General features: G+C 39.9%; 1 protein-coding gene across 2 annotated transcripts in view; it reads right to left on the minus strand.

The window, feature by feature from the left end:
• The window catches only part of PCSK5 (proprotein convertase subtilisin/kexin type 5), a 422,934-nt gene that overhangs the window by 127,054 nt on the left and 276,989 nt on the right, over positions 1–18,891 (minus strand). The window contains exons 18-21 of one of the 2 annotated variants that reach the window (XM_037797347.1): positions 17,325–17,422; positions 16,713–16,842; positions 16,175–16,290; positions 10,409–12,960 (exon numbers count right to left, since the gene is read on the minus strand). In XM_037797347.1, coding sequence (XP_037653275.1) covers positions 12,845–12,960; positions 16,175–16,290; positions 16,713–16,842; positions 17,325–17,422 — 460 coding nt within the window. In that variant the 3' untranslated portion in view covers positions 10,409–12,844. Of the gene's footprint in view, positions 1–10,408; positions 12,961–16,174; positions 16,291–16,712; positions 16,843–17,324; positions 17,423–18,891 lie in introns of those variants that run through there. The other variant, XM_037797346.1, reaches the window with a different exon arrangement.

The following is an 18,891-nucleotide window of genomic DNA, read 5'->3' on the forward strand; positions in this document are numbered from 1 at the left end:
CCAGAATTTGAGTTCAGGCAGCCTGGTTCCAGATTCTGTGATTGTAACTATGACACTGAATGACCTCTAAGAAAAAGGATGGATAGTAACTCAAAATATCCTAGGTTCAACCTGGTCTCTACTCATAGCTACATAGATGAGGTACAGTGGGGGATGCACGGCCCCACTGGAAGGCCTTGGAAGGCTGGGCTGTGGAAGTAGAGGAACAGAGTCAGCTGTGCTGCCAAAGGAAGAGACTGGGCACAAAGGAGGAAGACCTGTTGATGGCATGACATGGAGACAGCCAATTGGCCTCTCTCATCCTCTAATTGCCCATGTTGAGATGAGGCAAACATACTGCTTTGAGGACCAAATAACATGGAACTAGAAGGAGCTAGCATAGTGCCTGGCCTAAAACAGGTGATTAGTAAGTGAATGATACATTTGAATCTGCAGTAAGAGAAGTAGAGAAGAGTAAATCTCACATCATGTCCGTGTGTTGGGGATTGAATCATGTTCTCCACAAAAGGCACGTTCAGGTCCCAACCCCTGGTCCTGTGGGTGTAAACCCATTTGTAAATAGGATCTTTGAAGATGTCATTAGTTAAGGTGTGCCCAGAATGAATGAGGTGGGCCTTAGCCCAATATGGCTGAAGTCCTTATAAGCAAAGGAAATTGGACATGAAAGGAGAAGCCACAGGGAGCAGCCAGAAGCTGGAAGTCAATAGAACCTGGAAGAGAAAGGAGAAGACACCACCATGTGATGGAAAAGCCAAGGAACCCCTAGACTGCCGGCCAGCCAGAAGATATCGAGCTCAGGAGGAGGCAAGCCTTGTAGCCTCTGAAACTGTGAGCCCTTAAATCCTGTTGTTAAGCAACCCACTGTGTGATATTTATTTTAGCAGCTGGGAAACTAAAACATCATCTGTCCAAAATATTGCTAATCATGCAGTTCATTTAAGAGAACAGGATTGAAAATGGTCACAAGAAGTGAGCGCTTCATGTCAGTGAGTATAAACAGTACCAAGACATTTAATGGTGACCTGGCCTGGTTGTTAAAGCTGTCAAAGACAGACGTGGCTGCCTCATCAACTGCTGAGAGCCAGCCTTGGAGGGCTGCAGCTGAGGTACATTTGGGCTCAACCACCCATAAACAAATCCCTAATTCACACCTTCAGCCAAAAAGTCCAGGACTATCTGGTTTACAGGCTGGAGATCAGAACACTTGAGTTGCTTATTAGTTACCTCCTGGATCTGAAGGGCTGTTAATTTGCCTCATCTCTGCTAGTTAATGGGGAGCCAAGGACTGACACTCTCTTGCCTAATTCTTCTCTGCACCTCCTTTCAGAATGTGCTGTTTGTAGGAGTGGGTCTCAAGAAATCAAAGGTTAGGTACCTCAAACTCAGGTGAAAAGTGTTATCCACGATAGTCCTTCTCAAACTCTGATGGGCTGATAGATCATCTTGGGATCTTGCAAAAGTGCTGATTCTGATTCAGTAGTTCTGGGATGAGGCCTGACCTGTATTTTTATTAGTTTTCTATTGCTGCTGTATCAAGTTACCACAAATTTGATGGCTTAAACCAATACCCTCTAGTGTCTTACAGTTCTGTAGGTCAGAAGTCTGGGTACTTTATGGCTCAGCAGGCTGCATTCCTTTCTGGAGGTTCTGGGCATGAATTTGCTCCAAGTTGATTCAGACTGTTGGCAGAATTCCATTCCATGTGGTTTTAGGACTGTTTCCTTGCTGGGTTGAGGTCCTCACTTCCTTGCTGGTTGTCAGGTGGGGGTTTTCAGCTCCTAGAGGCTGCCCACATTTCTTAGCCCCTCTTCGTCCGTCTTCAAAGCCAGCCTCTGTAGGTCAAGTCCTTCTCACGCTTCCAATCCTTCTGACCTCCCCTTCTGCCTCATCTCTCCTCAGCCTCCTCTCTCCTCAGCCTCCTCTGCTGTTGCAGCTCCCTTACTGACCCTATTGCTTTTTTTGTTTTTTTTGTTTTGTTTGTTTGTTTTCTGTGCTAATGACTTTATGCAGGAATCTATAATTGAACTCAGAATAGCAAAGAACAGGAAAAAACTTCAGATTAATAAATATCAACCAAATGCATCAGAGGATACATCTATTTTTCATATAACTAACAAAAATGCCTTAAATGTACATATGAGAATATAAATAGTCTCCATTTCGTGGAACTTCAGGGTGGCAGAGATTTCCTTAATACAATTTGTCAGAAAAACTCATATTATACTGTAAAATATGTACAATTCAAAAGAAATAAAAATGTAACTGATAAAATAACCATTTCATGGCTAATCTTCTTGGTAAAGTTTTACTTTCATACTGAAAAAGACAATTAGTAATGATTAAAATTTTTTTAAACGCTGAACCATTATTCTGATTGTGTTAAAATTTTTTCTTCAGTGTTCACTATGCTCATCACAGTCATATGCCACCCATATGAGGCCATAGGTACTATTTTGCAATTTAAAAAATCTTTTAATTCACAGCTTATTTCCTGGAAGTAAAAAATAACTACATTGTTGACAAATGGAGCTTTTCATGACACAAAATTGTATTAACTCAGGAAACTATTTTCCATTGTTTTAAACATGATCTTTGGTTTCAAGCTGTTCTGATATCCTTTTTAGTTGGATGGCTGTGGTTAGTAAAATATTCATAAAACAGCACACTAGCTTCATTGGAACCATAAAAGCAAATTGAGACTCGACTGTTTTTAAGGGCTCATGTGATTACATTGAGCCTACCCAGAAAATCCAGGATAATCTCCGTACTTTAAGGTCATTTGACAGTGACCTTTAATTCCATTTGCAAAGTCTCTTCACAGAGTCCCTAGGTTAGTGTTTGTTTGAATAACCAAGGAATGGGGATCTTTGGGCAACATGTTTAGAATCCTGCCTGCCACACTAACCAAGTCTCAGCTGATGGGGATGCTACTGGTCCACAAAAAAGTGTTAGCTTTAATAACTATGCCAAAGGTTTTGTGTGTGTTTCAGAGCCACTGATGGAGTCTTCCTGAAATCTCCTGCTATTTTCCCTTTACACTGAATAGAAGTGATATAAGGGTTCACAGGGACAAAGCTGAAGATGGGAAGATAGAGATACAGACACATTCAGAGCTAGATTGGTTATACAGAATCAGGACTCAAACTCAGTTGCCTAATATCGGGATCAGGACTATTTCCTTCCTGTTATTTATTCACTTAATTATTCACTTAGTCATTCATCAAAGAGTTATCAAACACCTATTCTATAAGACATTTTCTAGGTTCATGATATAAGACTTTACAGTTTTTGACCCCATGCACCAATATAATGAGAATTGCATACATCAAACACATTCTTACAAGTAACTAGATAATTATGAAAGGAAAGTAGGGACCACCATGAGAGCTTATAATAAGGAGATCTCACCTTCTCTGGAAGGATCAACAAAGGCCTCTCTGAAGAATAACGTTTACATTGAGGTCCAGATAATAAACAGGTGTTAGCCAGGTATAGATGATTAGGGGTAGAATAGCATTAAAGTGGAGGGACCGACATACGGAAAGTTCTAAGGCACAGGGCAGAGCAGAAGAATAGGGGAAAATCAGTGTGGCTGGAAAATAGTAAGGGAGGGAGAGAATGGCATGAGATGACGTTAGAGGTGGGATGGGGCAGAATGACCATGGTCTTGAAGGCTGTTGTAAGGAATTTCAACTTTAACCTAGGTAAAATGGGAAGCTAGTGGGGGTTTCAAGCAGTGGCGTCTCATGGTGAGCTTTGAATTTTCAAAAGAGCACTCTGGCTGCTGTTTGGAGAATGGATTCAGAGAAGATGTGGACACAAGGAGTGTATATGATAGGGGTGTGTTGCATCAGACCAGGTGAGAGGTTGCTTGACCAAAGGGGGTGTGGGCTAGGATGGGGTGGCAGAAGTGAGAACAGAAAATGGATCTGAGTCACATCTTGGAGGTAGAATTGTCTTGACTTGGTGGAAGTGAAGGAAAAGATGGGATCAAGGTGACTCCCAGTTCCTGCCATATTTGTGACTCTTCTCATAACACCAATCAATTAAAAATCATATTCCTAGATAAAATAAAAAGACTTGCATTTTCTTGGTAGTTTAGCTTATTACTAATAATTGCTAATAGTTTAGCAATATTGTATATTGTGATTCAGGTGACAAGGAAGAGTATAAGTCCTATCAGATTTGTCAAAGAGACTGACAGAATTTGTATTATGTGTCAACTTTCAGCACACTAATGTGTCTCCATGTTCCCAGATATCTCCATTCTATTTCTCCTTCATTTCAACTGGGACTGGAGAATGAAAACAATCCTCTTGCATAAAGAAAAATTAGTATGAAAGGAGGCATCATATCCTCGTTTCTCTTTTAACTGTCACTACCGCATTTTCCTAAGGTCCATTCTGATTTCTTTTGCCCATATATATCCTCATTCCTGGCATCATCACCAAACACCATATGGTCATGGTGAGTTCTCATGGCTGGACAATGCGCTATTCATAAGAGACAACATGGGCCTTGAACCTGACATCACCTGCTAAAATAGATGATACTGATGGTCATGGCCTGCAGGTTGGTTTTGAGAGCCATCCCTCTTTGGGTCTTGTATTTCTCCTTCTGGAAACTCTGAAATCAGATTATCTGGGTGAAGAACAATCCCTGTTCTTCCACTTATCACTAGGATACCTTAGGCATTTACCTCACCTGATTTCTCATTGTAAAAAGGGACTAAAATAGGGTTATTGGGAATATTGGATGAAATAATCCATATAAAGCATTTAGCGTAGTTCTCAGCCCATAGGGAGTATCCATATACAGGAGTTATTATTATTAATTGTTTTTGTTGTCGTTGTCAGAGAAGGGAGTGCAAAGTTACTACTTTCCTTCCTTTTGCCTTTTTCTGGTAAGACAGCTGAGAGGGCAAGTCTCTTCTCTTTTCTTAGGAAGAAAAGGGGGTTCTGAGTAGGTTCATGCCCCAAGTCTAGTTTTGCAATCAGCCCTCACCAAAGTTGTTGCCCCGGCCATGGACATCATGGTATGAATGAATGCTTCCAGAACGTGTTGGATGAGGCCAAGAGTTGACTTGATGGGGTCCTTGGGCAAGTCAATTAGCCCCTCTGAAAAGTGACAAGGTGTTGGAGGAAGGTCAAGAGCCCATCAAATGGACCTCAAGGGGTCTTTCTACTCCCCCCCTCCAGCAGCTCACCTCACCCACCCATGCACATCTTGGTCTCCATGCTGAGCTCAGTCCACAGCCCTGTGATGACTTTGTGCCTTTGTACAGGATGTTCTCTCTCTGGAGTACCTTTCTTAAACATCCTAGCTTTCTTTGATCTACAAATTTCTGCTTCTCCTTCAAGACTCAGGTCAAATGTCACTTGACTTTGAAGTCATTTTATTCATTCATTCCATAAATATTTGTTAAGCAAGGCACTGTGCTAGCCATATAAGATACAGCTGTGAACAAGATAGACAAGACCTAAGCACTTTTGGGGCTGACATTCTAGTGGGGAAGACAGACAATAAAGAAGCAAATGAACGATGTGTCATGTTGTAGTAAGTTTTACAACAGACATGTAAAAGGGTGGGCAAGTGTGGGGTGAGTTGGTGGAGGGAGCTGCATTTCTCAGGAAGTTATTTTTGAGCTAGTAGACCTCTAGGATGAGAAGGAGCCATGTGAAAATCAAGGGGTCTTGAGGCACAAATGTGTTTGTCTTTTTGAGGAACAAGAAGTTGATATGACTAGAACGTGATGAGCAAGGGGAGGGTGGCATGAGAGATCAGAAAGAGGCCACAGTAAGGATTCCAGATTTTCTTCTGTGTGAAAAGGAAGGGAGAGATGAGACATGATATCACATTCTAATAATACTCTGGTGACTGTGTGGAGAATGGATGGAGGAGAAGAGAAAAGAGAAAAGAGAAAAGGAGAGAGAAAGAAGCAAGGAGTCTGGTTAGAGGCTCCTGGAGTAGACCAGGTTAGAATAATTGTGGTTTGGCCCAGAGTTACAACTAGGAAGTGGGGAGAAGTAGACCACTTCTAGATAAACCTTGGAGGTAGAGTTATCAGAACTAAATTTACTGCTGGATTGGTTTTGTTGAAGAAATAAAGGAGGAAGCCTAAGTGTGCCGGTTTGAATGTATTGTGTCCCCCAAATGCCATTATTTTTGTAGTCTTGTGGGGCAGACATAATAGTGGGGATTAAGTTGGAACTTTGGATTAGGTTGTTTGCATGGAGATGTGCCCCACCCAGCTGTGGGTGGTGACTCTGGTGGGATACTCCCATGGAGGTGTGGCCCCACCCATTCAGGGTGGGACTTGATCAGTGGAGCCATATAAATGAGCTGACTTAAAGAGATGGAACTGAGTGCAGCTGGGAGTGATGTTTTGAAGAGGAGCAAGCTTGCTAGAGAGTAACGTCCTGGGAGAAAGCTGTTTTGAGGCCGGAGCTTTGGAGCAGACGCCAGCTGCCTTCCTAGCTAACAGAGGTTTTCTGGATGCCATTGGCCATCCTCCGGTGAAGGTACCCAATTGCTGAGGTGTTACCTTGGACGCTTTGTGGCCTTAAGACTGTAACTGTGTAGTGAAATAAACCCCCATTTTATAAAAGCCTATCCATCTCTGGTGTTTTGCATTCTGCAGCATTAGCAAACTAGAACACTAAAGTTTGGGTCTGAGCAACTGGGTGGATGAATTGTCATGCCATTTATTGAGATGGGAGAGATTTGATGGTAGTAATGCTTGAGGGGTTGGAGAATCTTGACATGTTCATTTTGAGATGCCAATTAGACATCTGAAGGGAAATATCAAGTAGTTGATTGGGCCTATAGGTGTGACTCTTGAGGGAAGAGGTCAGAATAAAGATATATATAAAGTCAATAGCATATAGATGGTATTTAAGCCATGAGGCTGGATATCACCTTTTGAGAAAGTGCAGAGCGCAAGGAGAAGAGGATAGAATCCAGGAAGATATCCATACACCTCCCACCCCATCCCTTACCCCAGTGGAGTGAATTTCTCCCTCATTTGCTGGGCTATATTAAGATTCCCATGGATCCTAGATTCACCTACCTCTGTAGATCCCACATCATATTAAGTAAGCATATTAAGATTCACCCTCATCCTACTTTAAATTTAATTATGTGTAATTCCTTAAGTGTTGAGTTGCAATTGACTAGTTCAACATGTTGCATTTTGTAGATATTTAATTAAAATGTCCTTTGCTTTGGATCTTTGCAGTTTTATTTGTGCATTTTAGAGCCAACTCTATCTTCTAAGTTTCACACTATTTTTGGATGCCTTTGGAAAGCTGGTAGTGCAAGGACAGGGAAACTTAAGCACTTAATTGGTAAAGTGGGCTTGCTTCTTTGGATTCTCAACAATATTTTCTTTATATGTCTTTTAAGGCACTTACATAGTTTCATATTACAACTATGTGTATTTTGTGTCCATTTAGAGTGTAAACTCTAAGAGGGCAAAAAGGACCTCTGGGCTTGGTGCACAAGAAGGGCCCAATAATGTTTGTTTATGGATGTAATTCATTTGCATTCCTAGGGAGAAATAGCCAAGTGCAGGGATTAAGTGTGCTTTCTATCTTCCCTTGGGAAAGGGCCCTTTCCCCCTGCCTTGCAATGTCTGTAATGTGGATTTGTTTTCTCTGGCATTGTTAAAAAGGTGGCAGTATTGTGCAGAAGGCTGAAGTTTGAGTCCCAGCCACACATCTTACCAGTGTGGCTCTTGCATCAGACCATAGGCCTCTGATTCTTCAACTCTAATAAGGTTTCTAGTCCTTGCCTCACCCACCTCACAGGGTTATTGTGTGGGCCAAATTCAATAAAACCATTTAAGTACAAACTCTGTCAATCTTAAAATATCGTATTTGTAAAACAATGCATTCTTTTCTAAAATTTAAAAAAAAATAAAACGTTAAAGATCTTACAATTTGGGCCTCAGGGAATGTTTCTGGAATGTTATAGGAAGCAGGGGTGCAAACTTTCTGGACTCGGCCCTAAAAAAGCAACAATTGCCCTCAAACAATGGCCCCTTAGATAGGAGACCTTGTTAAGAAAGTCCTCAGTAATAACCCTGTCAAGCCGTCCTGGTAAGTCCTTTAAAGAGAGAAAATGGGGGTGGTGTGGGGTGGGGACACGGCTGTCACTCTAATTTCATAGATGGGCTCCCTGAGACAGTGATGCTGCATAACTGCATCCTTCTTGCCCAAGAACTGACTCTGGGTTAGATCTTTGCCTCTCGTGAAGAAGAGATGTGTTTATGGAGATTACAGTTTCATTTTTGGGTACCAAGTAGCTCCAATGAGTCACAATGAAATTAAATCTATCTTGGCTATATCCTGCTAAATTTGTCAATGGCTCTAAAGTATTCTTCTGAGATCTTCAGATTTTATGGTTTTGCAACAAGAAGAACATATTTGGAAATGGATGTCGACCAGGGAAGAGAGGTAGGTTTGTGCTTTCGGGCAGGTACACGTGTTGAGTTTGGGGCCCAGGGTCCAGCTAGGCCCAGGTGAGGTTAAGCAGTGGCCGGCCTCTGCTTCCCCCCCACACCTACCTCCCACCCGGCCCGGGCCATCCGGTGTTAGAGGGGAGAAGAACAGAACTAGCCAGGTCAGGCCAGAGTTTAAAATGGCCTCCGATATGCTATTTCCATTTGTCATGCTGCAAACTGTGTGAGGTTGAATGATGATATGGAAGCAGTTAAAAATGCACATCTATTTATGTTTTAGCCATACAACATTCTCTTTTTCACATGAGGGTGATAACGTGCTATAAATTTCCACACTCAGATGTGCCTAAAGTATTGATCACTTGGACTGAGAAATTAGTAGTTACTAAAACAATCACCTCCATGTCTCGACAAAGCACTCAGTTTGCAAATTCCTTAAAGTGAATGGTAGACTGCTGAACAGAAGAGAATGAATCTGAAAGAAGAGATCAGCAGCCTGATGATGAGTCTGGGATACTGTGGTGGAGAGTAAGAAACTTGTGGCCAGTGGGTAAACGGATATTGACCGATTAGCAATGCCTTCCATGGTTGCTGGTGTACAAGAGGATAAGCACACGGTCTGTCTGAAAATGTGTTAGACGCCTCTTGACTGATCCATAAAATGTCAAATCACAGTCCTTTGTAGCGATGGACTAATTAGATTGAAACTGTTACAATGATCTTGCTTCCCTGAGTATCTCTTTTGCAGCAACATTGCTGGTAATGTTCTCCCTGCTTGTAAAGGCTCCTTTCTTCTTCTGCTTAGCTGAGACTTAGCCTTCCTTCAAGAGCCAGTTCTAGTGGGAAACCTGCCCCAACCAAGTCACTTCAAAGGAGCCTTTTACTACTCTGAACTTACACTTGGTGTGCCTCCCATTCATTTGATATTTAGAATCCACCACCTACTGTTAATTGTCTTACTATTAAATTTTAAAAATGATTTGTAGTATCATTCTGAGTTCGGCAAGTCATTGTGCCTCATTTTCCTCGTTTGCAAGCAGAGGATAAAATATGCACCTCTTCTCTGGGGTTCTGGGAGAATCAAGAGATGATTTTATTTCCACCAGTATGTCTATACCTGTGTATTCCCATTGTGCTGCATTCGTTTCTCCTCATTGCCATATGGGACTTCAAGACAGCAGAGATTCTCTCTCACCCCTTTTTATATCCCCAAATCTTTCCATCTATTTGGAGCTCAATTTGTTTCTTGCTTTTGCCTGATTTCTCATTTCTTTTCCCAAAAAGGCATCGACTCTTCAAGGCTACTGATTGCCATCTTGAGTAGGGTTCAGAAAGTCAAAGAGCTGTACTCCATGACTGCTTTTGCTAACTATTCAGTCCCACCCTGTGGCGTGCACTGGAGATTTATTTTAGACAAAATCGTCCTCTGGGCATCCACAGCCTTGGTCAATTTTATACAAGTTGTCAGCAAAATGAGCAATGCCATCTTCTCCCCAGCGGCTTTCACGTTCCCTTCTCCTTATTCCCCACCCTACAGCCCCATCCCCTCCACCCCTGTGCACTGTGCCAAGCATGAGGGAAATGGCTGGCTCAGATCACCCGGGTGCCAGGGTCAATCCAGCGTCAGTCCACTTGGATTGAAACTGCACTCAGTTGTTACAAATTTTTTTTTCAAAACCTACTTTTGACAAACAGGATTTAATGTACGTTCATGACCATATCTAATGTGTTCCCTTCTTATATTGCTCTGTTTCTTTCTCTGTCCTTTTCAATTCCTACCCGTGTGCCCTTTCTTTTCCCACTTTACTTAGATGCTTCACTTATCTATCTCCTTTTCTTCATATGGCGCTTCTTATGTGGAAACAGAGAACAGTTTCTCATTGCCACTCGCCTTTTCAGAGATGTTTACACATGGGTATCAACAGATCAAATAAACAGGAACTTAGGTTAATTTAATAGAAAAAATAAAATATGGAATAACATTGATTTTGGCCAGTATCAGTTACAACCGTTCTACTATATTTTACAAAAAAACAACTGAACATTTTACACATGTACAGTATTTTTCAGTAAAAGTGGATTTGGATTTAACAATGGATCACTAATTAAAAATAAAAAGACCAAAGAAAACAGATGATAGAACTTTTGTCTCTAAGGTTAGAGCATTTGCTAAAGTCTCCAAACTTTGTACTATCCATTACATATATCTCATTAAGAATATATATATTTATACATAATATATAACATTAACTTAAACTTTGAAAGCATTATGTTCTAGTTAATAACTTTATGTAGATAAATGAGGCAGTAACGCACTAGTAGTTAAACCAGGATTTCCGCGATGTGAGCCTGCATGGTCAGTGGGAAATGGGATATATACTGGTGGACCCCCATAGAATTTGGCTGTCAAATGGATTACTTGTCCAAGAACACAGACATCATTTTATCTTTCTGCAAATATTATGGGCGGTTCAGATATATGGATTCCTTTGTAGGCAAATCTGGCTTCCACTATCTGCTTTACTTGCTTTAGGCTTGTGCTTACATTTGTCCATAGGTCTGGACTTTACATTTTGTGCCTGGGATTAACTTGCTTTCCTTGTGTCAGAAGGGCCTGCAGTGTTAGGAAGAGGAAAATTGTCTGGTAAAATCAGTTGCTTCCTTAGTTTTGTGACTCATCTCTACAATGCTCTTAAAAGGGCCATTAGATTATTATTATTCACTTTGGATTGGAAATTATCTTTGATGCAGAGGAATGAATATTTTCAAGGGAGGTTTTTTACTAGCTTGCTGCTTGCATGGGGACCTTAGCAAACACTTCCCTGCTCCTTCCCAGAAAAATATATGTTGATCTCATTCCTCTTCTCAGCCAGTGTTATCTTGGAAGTGAGGGTCACAGAGCACAAAGCCTGAATGATGGCTGGTAACTCCCAAAGAAAATGAGGTCCTCCATGGAACACTAATATAAGGATTGAAGAAATTTGCTATCAATCTACACTTTCCTAAAAAGAGAAATTCATAATTGGTAAAGAGATCTATTCAGCTTCCTCCTTTCTGACCATTGATCCAAAATAGTTTTCTCATAGTTCAGTCTGCTAGTTTCCATGATATGCTTAGGGAGTCATAGAAAATCAGTGAAGATATTTTAAAGAAAACAGACGATCTCAACAACATTCAGTGAACAGGTATATCCAGGCATGGTTAAGAGGGACAGAGGAGTGGGAAAATACAAACCAGGAGGGTACCATCATGCCGCCCATATTTTATTTCCAGTTTTATTTTTTTTTAATGACAAGATGAAAAAAACGTCTAATAAGCACCATTGAGAACATTGCCCAGATAACGTGGGCATGAACTTAAATATTAGTTAAATAAATTCCATTTATTAAAAAATACAGGACCTTTAGAAACTTTTGACTCCAGGAAGAAATTCCCTGCATCATATCCAAAATGCTTCCCACCACAACCAATGGAATTTTTGATGGTTTTTAAAAAAATGCTATGGGGATAATGGCTAGATAGCACCAAGAGATTGTGCAGGGTCCATAAAGTTAACACTCTGGATTTCAGGGGAGCTGGATTAGTCTCAGCTCTTTTATGTAACTCTGCATTCTGTCCATCGCCAATTTGACTATACAGAGCTATCCCATCTGACTAGCTGTGTGTAAAATAACCCAACTTACAATGGAAAAGCCAGTAGCAGCAAGTCTATCTGATGAAACCAGTGGAGCTGACTTATCAAGTGAGGATAATGCAAAACCAGCACATAATGCATGAAGTAAATTATGTGTGGGGGGTATCAATGTTCAACTGTGAAATGCTGAGACAAACGACACTGAACGCAACTCCTGTGGGATGTCCTTCATGCCCCCAGGTCCAGTTTCCTGACATTCCCTAAAGGTGGACACAAGCATGAAAAATGACTGAAACAAGAGCTTTCTGTTTTATTTTGATCTATGCATGCTCTTGTGATGTTTTTGAAAGGTATTTTTAGGCATCTCAAAGGGGAAACAAGCAAGTAAATGAAAAGGAAAAAAACGGACCTTCAAAACCAGGGCAGGAAATCAAATCATTACTTTAACGTCAAATTTTGGCATCAAATGCTTTGGTCATACAATACTGTCTCTGTGGTCCTGGCTGTTTAGCACGAAACACCCAGTTATAAAAGGTAGGCTTGTTGTAGGTTTATTATTTTTTTCTCCATTTTAAGTTCTGACAAAACAGTTCACCATCTCCCTGCACAAACTTGAGAGAGAGAGAAAAAGAGAGCAAGAAAGAGAGAGGTGGCTTGCTTTTTTTTTTTTTTCTCTTTTTTTTTTCTTTTTAATAATAATATGGAGTAATCTATAAGTCTACAGGAACAAAGACGTCTGGGATGGCTGCTCAGCCATGGAATGTACATGTTTTGCAGCAAAGTTGTTGAAGAACCTTCCGCTGGCACAGATTGTTCTTTTTCACTAGCATACAGAAGCCTCCTTCAGCCCAGGACTCTTCCGTTGCTTTTCCAGGAGGTCAGCAAGAGAGAGGGGGAGTTGAGGACGGGAGCAGCATGATGGACACACACGGAAGAAGGTTTGATTGATCAGAGAGGCAGATTGGGGGATTGGAAGAGACCATTCGGGAGCAGTCAACAAGGAGGAAATTTTGGTCCACCCAAAGTGATTTCAGTCAACAGCATTGTTTTTTTCAAGGAGAGACATTGCAGTCCAACAGGAAATGTGATTGGTATCCATTTATGAAAGGAAAAAAAAAGATTAGAAAAAGAATAAATTAGAAGTCAATAATAATATAAGCAAGGAATTTTTCTTTTTAGAATTACCTAGAGCAAAGAGTATAAGTTCATTTCATGAATCTAAGACACTGTGGATTTAAAATGCACAGTTACTTTGAGTCTAGAAAGAGCTACTTCTTATTAAAGTGACAAAATATTTTATCACTTAGAATTTTAATTTACACTTACAGAACATATCTGTTATACAGCATGATGTTTTGATTCTGTGTTTACACAATAACTCTTTCTTTGAATACTGACCCATAGTTTACTTGTTGACACTATTTTGAACTGCAATGAAATTCAACTCTATGTTTGATTCAGGTGAGCAGAATCCAATGTGACTAAATCTCAGACTCTGGCAATGATACCTATGTCGTATCAATCCACTGGGCAAGAGCCACTGAAAAATGCCATGAATTACATGATGCATTTGATTTCATAAATGTCAAAATGTAAAAAAAAAAGTCTTAGATTCATTGAACTATGATAGTTGAAAGAGAATAAAAAGCACATCTTCAAATGCAATTGTCACGTGATTTGAAATGTCTGCTGAGCCACCAGTGATCTCAATCTTTAACTGATCTGAAAATGGATTCATTGCAAATTATGGTTCTTCACCTTTGCCCACAATGCCGACACTCCACTTTTACCAAAGTACCCTCTGGCATAATGTCTCCTATGCTTACCATGGTTTAGGGAAAGTAGGTAAAGCATCACAAACCTTGAAATGTCCCATACAAATTCTGTGGGTGGAATTTTTGAGCTACACTGGATTTCTTGAGTCAACCATTTTAAAAACACCCTTAGTTTTCAGGTTACTAATTTTGGAAAACTCTGGTCATACTCAGATATAGTGGAACCATATTTTAAATCAAGGATAAGGAGGCATTTGCTATAATTAAAAGGAGATACTTACATGATCTCTGGGGCCACTGTCCATTGCTCTACCCCCAGGGTTGTGCAGTAAGAATTGGCCCAAGTCAAGAAACCCTCAGAAGAGCCTGAGTGGTAATGGCCTATCCCTGCCAGACCAACTATACATCAGAAAAGCTAAGAAGATACAAAGTCATCTCTGATGCCCCATGGAAATGAGATCATAAATGATCTTATATCAGTGCCATCATGGTATAAAAACATGATCTGGGCTTTTGTTTCTATCTTTCACCAATCACCACCACCCAGACACACCCAAAACTCTCTGGTTTCCCAGCACTTCACTTTACTCTGCCCAGTTCTTTTCACATCTTTTTGAGATTCCTAATTGGTTGCAATAGCTTTTGGAAGGCTGAGTTACCAAATGAGGTCAGTATGATTCTCCTCAATTTTACAGACAAGGGAAGTGAGATCCAGAGAAGTGAGGTCCAGGGAAGTTCATGACTTGCCCAAGATTTGCAGTCCAGAAGTGAATGTGAGCAACCTGGCTCCTGACCCATCCACAGTGCTATTCTGCCTTTTGTGAAATTTCGAGAAGAAATTTCAAAGATATGTTCAAAGGAAACATTCAAAGGAGGGGAAAGAATAAACCCAGGGGAATGATCTTGTCAGGTAAGACTGTTCCAAAGGCATACTTCCTTTTGTTTTCTATTTTCAGAATGATCCAAAGAGGTTTAGAACAACAATGACTCACAATAACTTTTTTCCTACATGATTGAGATGAATTGTCTGCATGAGATTTAGGCACAAATCTGAGGCCCCCTCAGCATGAACTGTATTGGGAGTCAAAGTTCACAATATGTTGGGGTTGGAATAATTTAAATTCATGCATTTTACATATAGGGAAACTGAGGACCCAGAAAAGTGAGGTAGCATGTCATTGGCCAAGTTGTTGGGGTACACATTAGAAACACTTGAGCTTCGAAGAATATCCAAGCTCAGGCTGTATTCTAGACCAATTTAATCTGTATATGTGGAGGAAGAGTGGGGCCCTGGCATCTTGGTTGAGAGCCAATGGGACAAAGGAAAGAAAAATGAACCAACAATTTTAAGTCTTAAGTTCTATCACCTACTAGTTACACACTTTGGGTTTTCTCTGTTGTAAGACTGGAATATTAATTCCTCGGCTCACAGGCTTAATGAAAGATTCAGGTACCATTTGATGATTATTCACTTTGCCATGTCAGTCTGTAAATAACAGATTCATTCAAAGAAATCTAGCTACTTAATAAATTAATGTTTTGTGATAAATGGATAATTTTTCTCCATTCTCCTGGCTTCATGATTAAAGTTTCCTTTGATAACCCATTAAATAATTCTAGTATAATTGTATATATGCTATTTATAAGTCAGAGAAAAGAAGATTCATCTAGTTTATCATCTCAATGGTTTTGATTGTTAAATGATGGTGAATTATAACGGAGAATACTAAAAATCATATCTTAAAGATTCCCAAGAACTTCCCAAAGTTAATAATCTTAAGTATGAACAAAGCTTTACACACATATAGGTCCACTGCCATATTATTTACATTTCAAAATTATAAACAATCCAAATAAGAGGAGAGTGGTAAACAAGCAGGGCGTTGCTTCATAATAGAATATTATGCTGTTATTAAAAATGAAGTTTCCTGAGACTTTGTAATAACCCAGGCTAATGTTTATGTCTATTGACTATTGCAAAAAGCTGGATTCAAAACTCAATACACATGGTACTAAAAGAAATCTGGTTTAAAAGTACATATAGAAAAAAAAAACTAGAAAGAAACATATCAAAAATTAACTGTAGTGGTCTTTGTCAGGGGGACTATAGGTGATTTATTTGTTCTTGCAATTAAAAAAGAAAAAGACACAGTCTCACTGAGGATGTAACTTCAAGAAGAATGAATTCCAGCAGTCCTATCTGATGCATGCTTGATGGTTTCTTTTTTCGGTGGAAATACATTAGACCTTAGAGTAGAAAGATCACACTTTGCTCAGAAGATCAAAATGAGGGGTTGAACTCACCATCCTTGCAGATGGCTCCCATTTGACACATCCCTAAGTCTAAGAGGTACCCACTGGGGCAGCTTGTACAGTTCTTGAACCCTGGACCATTGCAAGTCAAGCAGCTGCCATCACATCTGTGAGAAAATTGTACAATTTATTATTGTTTCACACATCATACACAGGAGAAGGTGTGTTTACTACCAAAGTGTTAATATCTTACACTTAATTTTCCCTCTGAAAATACCGCAAAAATATTTTCTTATGATAATTGCTAGGTTTCTCAACTTTAAAGAAAACCCAGCAGGTAGACGCTGTGATTTTTAAAGAGGGTATTAGCAAGTATTTGGAACAGAAATATTTAAAGGTTTTACAATGCTTCCAAGACAAAAATAAAAACTTCAAAGATAACTTGGGTTAAAGCTGCAGGACAGTGTCCATTTGTAAATGTCTGAACCTTATTTTATCATTAAAAATCATGTTTTCATATTATTGATGAAGGCAGTCATATAAGCAACCCAGTAATCAAATGCTAGGATTGAGGGGTAAGGCCACTTACTTTTTGCAGGATTTGAATCCATTCTCTGAAGAGTGGTGGAAGTAATAGCTGATACTGCAGCTCTGCACACATCTCCCATCCTCCATGTAGTAACCTTCGGTGCAGTTAATGCACCCATCAGCACCTGGACCTTAAAAGCAAGACACATGCAAGAAACTGGAACTAAACTTTGGTAGAGGTTGCATGGTGCACTTTTTCTTTAATAGTTTGTGAAAATAACACTAATGTCATAATTTTAAGAGTTATAACCCAATATTTGTGCTTTTTCTTATTTTGTTTGGGAAAAAAAAAAAAACCCTACCATTTTAAACCAAACCCATTTGCCAAAAGCATCAAATCTCTTTGGAAAGAGAAGGAACAAGAAATCACTGTGATATTTATGTTTCTCAGTGAGGATAGGATGCTTATGACTGTTTGACTTTCAATGAGAATACATACATATATGCATGCTTATCGAAAGAGAAAATAGGCTTCTCAGTGATTTCTAAGAAACTCCAGCGTTTACTGTAAAGATATCAAGTGCATTGCATAGTGGTGCCTAAAAAGAGATCAATAAACACAAGCAAAACCAGAGCCAGCATCATAAATGAAAAGAACTGGGGAAGAAGATACCAGTGCAAGTGGCACAGAAGCGGTGGCAGGGCTGGCAGTCCTGGCCGTTGAAGTACCATCTGTCTTCACAGGTGACGATGCACTGGGATCCCCACAGGCTGGAGAAATACAAACAGAGCTTTACACATTCTGTTGTGACCCAGGCAAAGAGGCAATGAACTACTCCCAAACTCCAAATGTCACAAATATAGTTCCCGGGGGAGACCAATGGATTTGGCAAAGCTTCATAGCAGGGGAAATGCCCTTCTCCCCCCTTTCCCTCTCTGGATGGCTATAATGCTTCTCTGTGCTTGCACACGTCCACATGCTGCAGGCTTTGGGGATGTGCTGCTGGTTAGATTGACCAATACGCTCCTGCTTTGGGCAACATCTTCCAACCTGGAAGTTTTTATACAAGTATTTTATCGAAGAAAACTTCACATTGCCTAATAATAGGAGATATTCCCTAATATCCAGACCTACTACATAATTATTTTAAAAGTTATTTTGTAACTATAAAATGTAATAGGAAAACGTGGTAAAATTAATTCCAAATGATTAAAAGTATATGTCAACTGTTCTTGCCCAATCCCCAGCCCAAGTTCCTAGGAGTGGACTTTTACTGTTTCTACATATTTCTAATTTTTGTTCTTCTACTTGTTGGCATCAAAGTGACAAAACTCTAATGTATTTCTGTCTCCATTCCTTGACTTATTGATTTTAAACACTCTAATGAGGAATTTAGCAAAATTACCTAGCTATGCTGCTGCTCCCCAAACATCTTAACTTTTCTTAGTTAATTTTAGTTTTTTTCCCAGTAGTTATCTAAACAATATTAACCTATTTAAGTTTGTATTTCTCTATCTAGCACTGTTGGATAATGTCTAATGAGTTGCCAGAATGTCGGACAGGGAATGTGTATTTTCTGCTTCTTCCTCCTAATTTTTGTCAGTTATGACAGAAATTTTAGTTCCTTTACCATTTTAGTCCATTTCCTTCAAGGATTTTGTGCATAGACATCCACCCCTTACTGTTTAGTTTAGCCACTATGTAAAAATTTAGTCTCTTGCAGCAAGTCCATAGGAAAATTTAAGGAGCATCAATTATACTGAGGGCAGCCTAACTGCAAGCATACGTCATTTACAGATCTCCCTGGCCAGGGAGAGCTGCTATTTAACACCAAAAAAAGCAAATGCCTTCCTTGTCTGGAGAGCTGGAAAAACGGACATTGCATCAAATGGCATCCTAACTGGATGAGGAAGGAACGAGCTAACTGTGACTCGCAGCGGAGCAGAGCTGTGAACCCTGAGGGTTCCTGCAGCTTCCGCACTATAGAGTATCATCAGGCAAATGAACCTGGTTCTGTGAAAAGCTGTGGAGAGGCCCATGATCTTTCTTTGCTAAATCAGCCAGGTTAGACCAGGTGGCTATTGCACACTTAAAATATGGCTAGTGTGGCCAAGAAACAGAATTTTAAATTTTATTCAATTATAATTAATTTAAATCTAAATGTAAAAGCTGGTACTCGATTGAGCAATTGGCAAAATTTTGAGTAAGTTTGGAACAATTTGGCGATGTAAATCTTTTT

The sequence above is a fragment of the Choloepus didactylus genome, chromosome 10 (assembly GCF_015220235.1).
Source record: "Choloepus didactylus isolate mChoDid1 chromosome 10, mChoDid1.pri, whole genome shotgun sequence".
NCBI classification, from domain to species: domain Eukaryota; kingdom Metazoa; phylum Chordata; class Mammalia; order Pilosa; family Megalonychidae; genus Choloepus; species Choloepus didactylus.